This window comes from Hibiscus syriacus, unplaced genomic scaffold (genome assembly GCF_006381635.1).
Source record: "Hibiscus syriacus cultivar Baekdansim isolate YM2019G1 unplaced genomic scaffold, ASM638163v2 tig00111983_pilon, whole genome shotgun sequence".
Lineage (NCBI taxonomy): Eukaryota > Viridiplantae > Streptophyta > Magnoliopsida > Malvales > Malvaceae > Hibiscus > Hibiscus syriacus.
This window is the reverse complement of record NW_024063228.1, coordinates 760,866-773,620: the sequence shown is the minus strand read 5'-3', so window position 1 is coordinate 773,620 and position 12,755 is coordinate 760,866. Positions and strand designations below refer to the sequence as shown.

At 35.9% G+C, this 12,755-nt stretch overlaps 1 protein-coding gene across 3 annotated transcripts; it reads left to right on the top strand.

The window, feature by feature from the left end:
* Positions 1 to 927: 927 nt before the first annotated feature.
* On the top strand, positions 928 to 9,059 carry LOC120173783 (cysteine-tryptophan domain-containing zinc finger protein 7-like). 3 transcript variants are annotated; one of them, XM_039180859.1, is made up of 12 exons: positions 928 to 1,462; positions 1,956 to 2,028; positions 2,138 to 2,196; positions 2,230 to 2,265; positions 2,405 to 2,764; positions 2,892 to 4,051; positions 4,233 to 4,561; positions 4,742 to 6,462; positions 6,552 to 6,694; positions 6,897 to 7,057; positions 7,708 to 7,856; positions 8,487 to 9,059. In XM_039180859.1, the coding sequence occupies exons 1-12, from the start codon at positions 1,352 to 1,354 to the stop codon at positions 8,679 to 8,681; spliced, it is 4,497 nt and encodes a 1,498-aa protein (XP_039036790.1). In that variant the 5' UTR covers positions 928 to 1,351; the 3' UTR covers positions 8,682 to 9,059. The 3 variants fall into 3 exon arrangements, with proteins under 3 accessions (XP_039036790.1, XP_039036789.1, XP_039036788.1); XM_039180858.1 differs by having other exon boundaries at positions 2,138 to 2,265; XM_039180857.1 differs by having other exon boundaries at positions 2,138 to 2,265; positions 2,363 to 2,764.
* The last annotated feature ends 3,696 nt before the right edge of the window (positions 9,060 to 12,755 follow it).

Sequence of the window (12,755 nt, the reverse complement as noted above, 5' to 3'; positions counted from 1 at the left end):
TTATATGCATTCGTGAAATTTTAAACATTTAAATGGTAACATTTACACTTTAATCTCTTTCAAAATCTAAGAATAATAAATTTTAAACATTGACCTAGAAAATCATAATTTTATTTTAATTTTTAATATATATAATTATAAGTCAAAATAATAATAATATTTTATTTTAATATTTTAAAATTCACTAATTTAATCCTATCAAGAAAGTATGACATCGCCTATAACTTGAGCTAGTGTTAAATATTCGATATCTATAAAAAAAAAATTAAAAGTGTTTCAAAATCAATTTCTGAAATAATTTTAAAAGCAAAGTTAGCATAAAATTAAATGAAAGTTTGATTTTTTATAATTTTAAAAATGGTTTATAAATAACATATAATTATTTATTTAGTTTGTCAGTTTATAACTTTATATATGAACTTTAATTATTAAATATGAACTATAATTTAAATATTTTATGATATATTTCGTAATACAAATAATGAAAGTTATTTATTTTTTTAATTAATAATTTTCGCCTGTTTTTCATTTTTTTTATTTTTAGTAATTCAATTTTGTTTTTTGAATTAAACACAATTTTAATTTTTTTTTAAATTTACGAGAATAAAAATAAAAGCAACTCTTAATTTCTAAAACGAAAACACACCTAATTTTTTTTTGAAAATCGATAAAAGAACTTTTAAATAGAATGAGATTATAACAATAAAGATGCAATAGTGATATTTTAGAACATATATATTTTATATAAATATTAAATAAATGTATTTCTATCTATTACATTATATTATTTTTTTGATTTTATGCAAATGTATTTTTCATAAACTTCACAAATATAATAAGAAAAAATAAATCACAAAGAAGTAAATAAATAAAATAAAAAAGCGGCTGCTGCGTACACCCAATACCAGAGGTCCCTCTCTTTCTCCCCCTTTCTCTTTCCCTGTGCTATCAAATCCCAGCTAATGAGATCGCATCCAAATACAACAAAACAAAGAATCCCAACGCATAAACCCTAAAACAACAATAAAATTCCCGAGAGATCCTTGTGTTCGAATCGCCACCCTTTTCGAAAATTAAACCGTTTTGAAGTTGCGGTTAGGTGTTCGGGTTCGTGATCGAGTTTTGGTTTTTGGTCGAAATTAGGGCAAAACCGTCCCTTTGGTGGGATTTAAGGTGTCGTGGATTATGGTTGGGAAAGACCTGTGGGCTTGGAATAAAAGAAAATTACGTTTGAGAGCTTGGTAATTTGGGGTGAGATTTATCTTTTTATTCGAATTTTTGTCGTTGAACGATTTCGTTAGGCAGTAACGATGCGAGGAAGGAGCTAGGGTTAGAGTTTGGTGAGGAAAAAATGGAAGAGGCTGAGCCTGAGGAAGGAGAGGCTTGCTCCTATAATAACAATAACGATGATTATGATGCATCCACTGACCCCGAAGCTGATTTATCTTCTCTCGCTTACATAGTAAGAACATTTGGCTCTTTCCCGCCCCTTAAACTGATTAGCTTAGCTTAGCTTTCCTTTAAATTATACCGTGTTGACTTTTTTTAGTTGGGTTTTATTTTCGAAGTTTAAGATTGTTATGCTGATTAATTGCAATGTTGGATATTGCAACTTAGATTTAAACGCCTTTACTGCTTAATTGTGTTGCTTTTAGAAATATAAGATATGAACTGGACTACTGGTATTTTAGTTTTTCATTCTAATCTTTGAAGTATTATTTGGTACTCTTGACTGTTATGCTGGGGATATTGTAATTGGAAGTAGGAAGAGTAAGATTCAAGCACATTCATTAGCATATGGAGTTACTGTGCGTTACTAGTGCTTCTAGAGGATTAGCCAATAACTCTACAATGTAGTACTTTATGTTTTATCACTTGTCTGATGCTTCTTCTAAGTTCCTTCCATTTGTTTTGTTACTATTTAGTGATATGTGGTTACTGTGATGTGTTTGAAGGATGAGAAAATTCAACATGTTTTGGGACATCTTCAAAAAGATTTCGAAGGTGGAGTTTCTGCAGAGAATCTGGGTAAGTCAAAACAACAAGAGAATCATGGTTTTTATGAGGTCAAGATTCACCATAAAGTGGAGTTTATTAATCTAAATTGATGATTTTGGGTTTTTTGACATTGTCACAGGGGCAAAGTTTGGTGGTTATGGATCATTCTTACCGACTTATACACGTTCTCCTAGTTGGCCTCATCCAAAGAGTACACCAAGTCAGGGCTCCAATGCATCCAGATCTCCAGAAACCATGACATTGGAGGTAAGAGTTTTTCTCCATTTTTCTTATCCCTCCACCCATGAAGTATAGTTTACTTCATGTGAGTGAGGAATCTTTCTATCTTGGTTTTATTATACAGGATGTCCATCATAACTCGACGTATTGGGCAAGTGGTTCACAGTCACAGAATGCTGGACCACCACCTATAAATTTTGGAACCCTTCCTGCTTTGAAGGCATCGTCTGCAAATGATTCAATTGAACTAGAGGTCAGCATAACACCTGGTGATGCTGATGAGCTTGCCTCTAGTTGTGAACCTGCAAACAAGAAAGCTACCAATATGCCAGACCAGAAAATATTGAAGGTGCGAATCAAAGTGGGGTCAGACAACTTGTCGACAAAAAAGAATGCTGCAATCTACAGTGGTCTTGGCCTTGATGTCTCACCATCTTCCTCCTTAGACGAGAGCCCTTCAGGAAGTGAGGGGATGTATCAAGAGACTCAAGGGCCATTGTTTGAATCTCCAACCAGTATTCTTCGAGTAAATCTTCCATCTACTATTTTGTTAATTGTCTCGTGAATATAATGTTTTTTTCTCGTATCTTCTTGCATTTGATGTACCTAAAATGATCTGAATATATATATTTTTTCCTGAATATTTTGAGCAGTTTATGACTTCCTTCCCACTAGCTGGTGAGGCACTACTATCACCTCTCCCGGATCATCTACTTAACTTGATTGTAAAGGAAAAAGTTCCAAAAGAAAATAGTTCTGATTCTGGAAAGGGTGATGGAATATTGTTGGGAGTCAAGAAAACAATGTCGGTGGGGAAAAAAGATTTTCCTGCAGAAAGGAAGAATAGCAATAACAGGGACATGAGGAATGACAATGATGCTGTGTCAAAGAAGGAAGTAGATATCAATGATCTTGCTGAGGAGTTGGTGGAGCCAAGATTTTCCCAAGAGATTGGCGTGGAGAGTCCAAGGGATGGTTCAGCTCGAAAGGTTTTGGAGGAACAAAAGACAAGTCCTTTGGGTGATATTTCAGGTTGTGTGAAAAAAAGTGGGTATAATAAAGCAGAAAAAACTTATTATTCTGTCAAATCTGACTCTAATACCCTCAAAGGTTGCAAAGCTGTAGAAAGTGAAGTGGTAGTAGATCCTCCCAATCAGAAGATCATCCAGAGAGTGACATCGCATGAGCAAGACAATATGAAGTTGCCTTCTGCAAAGGAGCATGCCTTGTCTGGTGGAAAAAGAAAATTGAAAGGTAGTCAGAGTAATGGCGGTCTAGATGCAGAGGGAGCAAAAGAAAGCTTGAGGGTGGATTCGTCTTTGTTGCCGAATAATAAGCAGACTGTTCACATGAGCAATTATACTAACAAAAAGGAAACAGGGAGCAAAAAAATTGAGAGGTCATTTCAAAAGGCTGAAGATATGTATAGAGATGTGATTGGAGATATCCTAGAATCAGAATGGGAAGAGAACCAAACAAATGCTTTGGAAATTCTTTCTGAAGATCGGCTGAAGATAGCCAATAAGATTGAAAAAAGCACATCAACCATTAACAATGGACTTGGTGATAGACTAAGTGGTAAGGAAACTGAGGGTGTATTTGCAACTGAATTGTGCCCCAGAGCAACTATGGATGCACATTCTAACTCTGCTAATGTGCATGTTTCTGGAGTTTCCCTTGCAACTGCTGCTCCTGTATTGATAAAAGAAAATTGGGTTTGTTGTGATAAATGCCAAAAGTGGCGTCTTCTCCCAATAAACATAAACCCATCTGACTTACCTGAGAAGTGGTTGTGCAGCATGCTTAACTGGTTGTAAGTTCTTTATCATCACCCCTTCTAAATTTTTTATGAATGTTATTAGTGGTGGTAAAAACTTTGTTAGATTGAACATGAGACCACAGATGTTGATAGTTGGCCTTTGTGATGAATTATGGCAAGATATCTCTTCTTCCTCGCTAAAATCTTCAAAACTGTTTGTCCTTAAAATGTTTAGGCCTGCAATGAATCGCTGCAGTGTTGAGGAGGAAGTAACTACAAAAGCTGTTTTTGCATTGTATCATGTTCCTGAAGTAGAGAGTCAAACTAATCTGCAAAGTAATCCTGTCAATATCATGTCTATATCAGCCTCATCAGATGCCCTGAAAGCTGACCAACACCAACCAAGTCTTGGTTCATATTCTGTACCCCCTGTTGGAAGGAAGAAACATGTTTTAAAGGAAATATCAAATGCAGCTGATAAAGATGGGTCAATTTCTATGAAGAACATGCAGTCATCAGTCCAATCTGGAAGCCTGACTGATGTGACTCTATCTCCTGTTGTTGGTGAGCGAGCTCTAATGCCTCTAATTAAATGTGATTTACCTGTTGAGAAACACAAAAATAATCAGAAGAAGAAACATAAATTGTTGGAATACGGTTGTGATGGATGTATTCTTTTTAAGGTGATATTGTACTTAAACTTCTTTTCAAGCTGATACTTGTTGTACTTAAACATGCAAATAGGTGATACCAAAACTTTAAAGATGAAAGGCAAAAGGATCACTGATCAAGATTCTTTAAGGGCCTCCAAGAAAACTAAGGATGAAACTTTGCATCTTGCTGACGAAGATTGGATGTTTGACCATGCTGTCAAGGGTGGGCTTAGCACGTCAGTGGGAAAGGATCAGCCTAAACAGAGTCAACAATTTTCTTATAAGGATTCAAAGTCTGATAAGGACGGGCAACAGGTCTCTGGCAAAAAACTAAAGGATAAAGTTCAGGTTTCCTTAACTGATGGTCCATTGGATCCGACGAATTGTGATGGTGTGGAAGTTTCAAGAAAGAGGAAAGATGATGAATGCGAGAGTAATCCCCTCCAGGTTCATAGCATTTTTGTGAAGGAAGAGTTCAGTGAGAACGAAAACAGGAGGGAAAATAAGGCCAGGGTATTCAAATCTGGAGGGAAGGATTCTTCTACTACTAAAAGCAGTGGGAAGCTAGAGAAAAAAAGTAAACATAAACAGAAGCATCTAAGTGGGCAAGATCTTGCTAGTTCTCTTTCTCAACAGAGCTTAGATGGTACAGATTCATTGAAAAGGGATTCTGGATCTGCCCAACCTTCTTTAGCAGCTACCTCAAGCTCATCTAAGGTTTCTTGTTCACATAAATCAAAACCTGGCTTCCATGAAACAAAAGGCTCATCAGTAGAATCAGTTTCCTCATCTCCTATGAGAATTCCTAGTCTCGATAAACCTCCATTGACAAGGAATGTTGCAGGGAAAGATGAGCACTGTGATACTGACCTGTTTGCTTCAGATAGTCCAAGAAGATCTTCAGATGGTGAAGATAATGGTAGGAATGACAAGTCAGGGACAGTAAGGAAGGAAAATACTTCAGCTGCAGCTCGACATGGGTCCCTTGAGCCCCTACTTGATAGTCAGGATAAGGATGGTGATCAATTAGGTAGTAGTAAAGCTAAGGCAACAATTAAACCTTCCCCTGATACTGGAAAAAGGCAGTTCATGAATGACGCTGATGATTATTTAGGCCAAGAGGCCCAATTTTCTGGTAAATCAATGGCAATAAATGAACACCAGGATGATGAAAATCTGAAGGAAAACCATGGCACTGTCCATGTCTCTCATCCAAGAAAGTCAGACAAAGGGTCTTCACGGACAAGGGATAAGAGTCAGGCAAAGGGTCTTCACGGTCAATGGCCTGGACTGAAGTCTGATGAAATTGAGAAAAGATTTGTTGAAAATAAAGAACCTTTGGGAAAATTGTCTGGCCAGATTGGTAAAAGAGAGAATCAATCAAATGGTCAGTCAGATGCTAAACTGGTTGCCACTGGAGGTCAAGATGAAGAATATACAAAGAGGTTTCACTCAAAAAACTCTAATCATGCAGAAATTGCTTCTAAGAGAAGGAAGTCACTATCACTACCACCCTCTGGAGGAACACAAAATGAGATGCCAACTCGTCCTCCCAATGCCCTTTCTGGGTCCCAAAAGGGAAATGGAGCTGGTGGATCTCAAGCTCATGATGCACTCAAGGTACAGAAACAAATAAAGAAGGCTGATCGTCAAAGTGGGAGTCAGCAAAATAATTCAAGACATACTACAGCAGGTGGACTTATCAGGGATGTTGGTGCCCCAAGTCTAATGAGAAAGGATTCCTCAAGTCAGGCAGCTACCAATGCTTTGAAGGAGGCTAAAGATTTAAAGCACCTGGCTGATCGTATGAAGGTTTTTCCTTGTTTTCTTGAACTTTTTGTTGTAGTTTTTCCCTTTGCCCTAGCCTCTAGCATTTTTTTTAACTTTTAACATCCCCTCAGAATTCTGGATCAAATGCGGAGAGCACAGCACTTTACTTCCAGGCAGCACTGAAGTTTCTTCATAGTGCTTCTCTTCTAGAATCTTGCAACAATGAGAATACCAAACATGGGGAAATTTATAGTAGCACTGCAAAACTCTGCGAGTAAGTAAAATATTATTTGGTGCTCTAGTCAGTGTTATCTTGCTTTTGTAATCCTAAGTTATATCTTGGAGCTTGATCTTGTATTAGTTGAAAAAATTCCTGTAACATGGAAATCTTCTGTTATTGCATTTTATTTGGGATGGTTTCATTTTTTTTTCTGGTACCTGATTTTATTTTTATTTGTTTACCGATTAATATTCAGGTTTTGTGCCCATGAATATGTGAGATTGAAGGAAATGGCTGCTGCTTCTTTGGCCTACAAGTGTATGGAAGTGGCTTATATGAGAGTTATCTATTCCTGTCATGCCAATGCAAGTAGAGATCGGCATGAGTTGCAAGCAGCTTTACAAATGGTTCCTCCTGGTAATTTAAGGAACAATCGTCATAGTGGCTGAAACCTGTCTTTTTAGTTTGTGTAGCATATAAAATTAAATTATTTTTTTACTGGTCCTTCTACCACTCGGTGATCGGGCACAACAGTCTATCATCTCTGGTTGCTTTATTTGTGAAAAGACCCTTGCACATAAGATGGTTGCATGTTAGAAGCATCGATGATACTAAATGTACTGCATGGATGGTTAGGTTACTTTTAGTTACTGTGAACTTGTTTTGGCATCTTGAAATGTGAGAATCTTCAGGAGTGCCTGTCTGTTATTCATGTTGTTTTGGGTTTCCTTTCATTCACATTAACATCCATATTTATTCTTCTGCTTTAGGTGGAGGACTTGAGCCTGTAAATCAGCAGTGTTCTAGTTTGCATTTGCCGTGCAACAACTTTTACTAGGTTTTGCAAAATGTAGATTGGCCTTGTTGGTATGCATGCATTCAAATAGATATTTTCTAGTTTGCGTACTCATCGGTGTCCCGCAGGCCACAGCTTTTTAATCAACATTTTCTTTTTCTTTGTAGACTTGAGATTCTTTATGACTAATGTTAGTCAATACCCCATTTATTTGGACAAACTGAGTTTAGTTTAAGCTCTTTTCTTGACATTGGTGGTGGTTTCATATCAGGTGAGTCTCCTGCTTCTGATGTTGATAATTACCAACCAACATCAGCAGACAAGGCTGCTTGTCCAAAAGGTGTTAACGCTTCCCAGATTGCCGGAAGTCTTGTTATTTCTGCTCAAAACCGTCCTATCTTTGTTCGGTTGCTGAATTTTGTAAGTGTAACTTTCCTTGTACATAATTTTGAAAGTAATTCATGTATTTTTACATAGCATAGGAGGGAAAGCATTCTTCAACACATCCTTCATTTCCTCCCTGTAACTTTCCTTGTACATAAATTTGAAAGTAATTCATGTATTTTTACATAGCATTGGAGGGAAAGCATTCTTCAACACATCCTTCCCTCCCTCCCTGTAACTTTTCTTGTACATAATTTTGAAAGTCTAATTCATGTATATTTACATAGCATAGGAGGGAAAGCATTCTCCAACACATTCTCCCCCCCCCAACCCCCCCAAAACCAACAAAGCTAATATACACCTTTATCCGTAAAACTATGTTTCTTTTTGTCTTAATGCCTAGAAGCTTTATGCTTTGACTTAAAGGCTTCTGGTTACAGTATGTTCAAAATTGCACGTGTCCTAGCAGCTTTAGACATTTAAACACAGACTTTTGTGGTTCTTCCCATCAAGTATATATTCTCTCTTTCCTTTTTAGATAAATTATTATTATTGTTATTATCATCATCATCTCTTTCTTACTGTAATATTTCATGTTATCTCGTGCTCTTTATTGTGGTACCTAGGTTTAGAGACTTAACTAAAATCAAATGTAATGATTTGCAGGCACAGGATGTAATTCATGCAATGGAAGCTTCAAGGAAATCACGAGCTACTCTTGCGGCTGCCAGTTCAAGGTTGGAAGGGGCTAAAAGCGGGGAGGCTATGTCTTCAGTGAAGAAAGCTCTTGACTTTAGCTTCCAAGATGTAGAGGGAGTGCTACATTCGATACGAGTGGCAATGGAAGCTATTAGCCATTAAGGAAAAAATCTGGTCGGTAAGGACGGTTGTGTACTGGGAGGAAATTTCGTTTTGATGGTTTATCCTTGGCTATGAAGATCTAGATCTGACAAAAAGGAGAGGTTGACCAGTTTTTCCTGTTTTGATCTGAACACTTCCAAGCTTGCAAGTGCTTTTCTCACTGTACATGTGTGCTATACAAGACAAATCTGGGATTTTCAGTACATTTTTTCACAAGCTTGAACTGCTTTCTGACATGGAACAAGATTTAATTTCCTTCTCGAGATGGTATTTTAGATACAGGACAAGATTGCTCCAAGCTGTATAAATTATACTAAAAAAGAAGTGTAGTTGAAGAAATAATTTTATGTATATAGAGAGATGACAATTGTAGATTGAGTTGGATTGGTAAAATTTTGTTGTCATTGTTCCCCAACGGCTGTTTTAGTTCACCTGATTTCATTTGTACATACTATATTAGTTAGAGACCTGTTTAGGACAAATACTGGCACATGCAGCAGCACTTGTTTTCTAAGTTCAGACACCATGAAGCAGAGCATTGTAGTTGGCAGTTGCAGGTTTGCTACGCTTAGATTCATTTCCTTTTTCCACTTATCTGTTCAAGTCTCACTTTTGTTACTCGTATGTGTGCAGGTCACCTGTTGTAGTGTCTGTCATTGTATATACTTGTGATTGGGAGAAAATATATGGGAAAAAATTTGGTGGTGCCTGAGATCCTAAGAGGGTTGCTGGAGTTCTTTTTCCCTTTAAAGGTTGGTATGCTTTTTTGTTTGTGACTGCTTAATATTTGCTTTGGCATACCATTGTTTTCAACATTCTTATTTTGTGCCTGTATATATATTTATGTACCATAAACATTTCTTTTTTGTAGGAGTCTATGTGGAATGTAGCAAGCATATTTGTTTGTGGGAGAGAGACCATTCTATCATATTCAAGGCGGCCTTCTTGATGCTGATAGGCAAAAACTCTTTCACTGGCCATTATTGTTCTAATGGCCATTTGGTTGAGTCATTTTTATACATTGAGGAATTTACTTATCATGTAAATTTTGAAAAATATGATATCTTTTACTTTTCATGTTTGTAGAATGGGCTGCTTTGAATCTATTTGCTAACCGTTTATGCACATTGACGAATGCTAAATATAGACTTGGTTTCGGGTTGAATACTTTGCGCAGTTGCATAAGCAGCAAAGCTGGTTGTGGATCAAACCATTGTTGCAAAATGGGGACTTAGCCTTACCTTTATTTCATTATTGTTTCTATTTCACTGCAAACTATCTATGCATCTCCATGTGTCGTTTATATAACAAAATTCTGAACTTCTTACTGCTTTTCTTCTGTGTATTAACTGACATTTGTTTCAACTCTTTATCAATAAAATTGGAGTTTTCTTAGTATTGGTTTTTGGATACAAAATAAAATAAAATTGGAGCTCCGCTTAACGTTGGTTTGGTGGGGATTTCCGCCTCATTCGGCTCCAACACTCGCATGTAAGTTGAAATGCAGAACAAAATTAACTTACCACATTATATTTGGAAATTATTCCTATATTCATTCTAAATTTGAACTAATCAAATATATTTGTATTATTTTATCATTCAAAATTTATTTGAAACAACGAATTTACTTGGAAAAAAGAATTTATCAACAAAAGGAATCAAAATTAGGGTAAAGTATAGTAATGGTCACTGAACTTTTCTAAAGCTTGCATTTAGGTCCCTCAACTTTTAAAACTTACAATATAGTCTTCCAACATTTTGTCTGTTTGCAATATGGTCCCGACGTAACCGGCCGATTGACGTTGTTTGCAATATAGTCACTGAACTTTTTCAGGTGCTTGCATTTAGGTCCCCCCAACTTTTAAAACTTGCAACGCAGTCTTCAATTTCATTTTAAACCTCAAATTCTAAAATAATTCAATTACATTTTAAGCCCCAAATTCTAAAGTACTTTAATTTAGGTTTTAGAATGTAATTAAAGTATTTTGGAATTTGGCGTTTAGAATGTAGTAAGTGTTTTGAATTTTGAACATGAATTTGCTATTTGACAGTGTTTACTTTAATATAAATTTAAGGTTTATTGCATGCACATCCAACGGCTGCCACACTTTGAACATGAAAAGTGCACCTATTACGGTTATTGCATAAACTGTTGAAGTAAAAGTAACAAGGCCAATTTGTCTTGTTCGTAGTTGCTGCACTTTGGTATGACAATCCAATAGGTTTGGATGAAACTTGAGCATGCACATCCAACGGCTGCGAAAATAGTAAAGAGTTTTAGTTCATAGGACTACAACATACATCCAAGCAATAACTAAAATAAACCAAGAATATCAATTAATAACTCATTCAAAATGAGGACTTAATAAATAAAGGGAAAGAGGTTCGGTCATAGTCACTCCAAAAGCTAAGGCGTCAAATGGGTTATTTAAGATAGACATTAAATGCCAAATACAACATTATCAGTTGCAAATGCATTAATGGCATATTCTTTTACCATATAATTGCTTCTAATGCTCCATGTTTAATGTTCCTCAGTTGTCAAACATGATGAGAATCTAAAGCATATAGCGGAACTAAAATCATAAGACCCCATAATTCTTGTAAATTCATGGCATGCCAGCAATAAAAGACATTGCAAAACATAAAAGACACTGCATCAAACATATATATGTCAGAAATGAAGGTGCAAATGTGCAATGATCGGGCAATATATCAAGTAGTTGCTCCAAATATACTACTCTGTCATGATGCCTTTCGAGTTGTTTGCATGCAGAATTATCTTCTAAAGCTATAATTCAATACAGATTCAACTGTAAAATTTCCAAAACATGTAAAAAAATTCAATTTGTTCACGATATCTCAGTCTTATAATCAACTTTTAAAACTTATTAAAAAGAATACGAGCTCACAGGATGCCGAAAACCACATGTCGAATCAATACAATTCCAGTAAACTAGTACCAACAGTGTCTCGGATTGAGCCTGATTTAAAAGAAAAACCAAACAAGAAGATAAAAAAAAAATTAGCCTAGGACCCTCTTTCACTTCTATTATGATGGACTGAATATCTTTCATAAGGAGTACTAAAAGTTTTGATTAAGAAGAAATAAATAAAATTAAATGGTTTTGGTTCAAAACTAACACTGAATATCCAAATCCTTGACATGCAGTTCTAGAAACATAAAAATTTCAACAAAAAACACACAATGCGAACTGAAAATGAGAAAGTTCGAAAGAGGAAAAGCTTACTTCCGGATAGCCCAAAAGAGAAAATAAATACCTTCTTGCAAGTGAGGGGAGAGGCTAAGAAATAAACGCAATCGGTGTTGCGTTCCAGCAATTCTTCCTCCATTTTTTCTTTGTAAATAAAAAGCTGAAAGACAGAGCACTGCTTGGGTTTACAATTTTACATGGCGGAAAACTGAAGAACAAAAACCAAACGAGGGTGCGTGTGAGCGAAAAAGATTGAGAGGTGAAGGCGTTGTTTGGGATTTCATTATATTTGATCATCTGTTGGAAATTCTTTAACCACAAGGATTAAACGAAGAAATTATTATATGTCATTTATACAAAATAATTTCAGCTTTGTTGGTGAGTTTCAACAATGATACTTAGTTCATCTTAATAGTATTTGTCAACTATGCATTTCTAACCCCATTTTTTTCTCACAAGCATTTAATCGAACATCTATGCTTCACCTGAGATGACCTGTATATAACATTATACCTTGAATCGTTGATGGTCCCGATAGTCCCTTGGTCGAGTCTTCTCTCAATGGACCCTTATTCAAGTCAACACCTCCAAAGAATTCAAAATTTAGATTAGAATTTCCTATACATCCCCGACTGAAAAGTTACGCTGAAAATGAGAAGAAAGAAGCAAAAAAGGAAATTCGAGATCGAAAAGGAATTTAGAGTTTAAAAATGAAATTGAGGATTGTGTTGCAAGATTTAAAAGTTGGGGGACCTAAATGCAAGTGCCTGAAAAGTTCAGTGACCATATTGCAAACAACGTCAAAAAGCCGGTTACATCGGGGACCATTTTATAAACAAATTAAATTTTGAAGGACTGT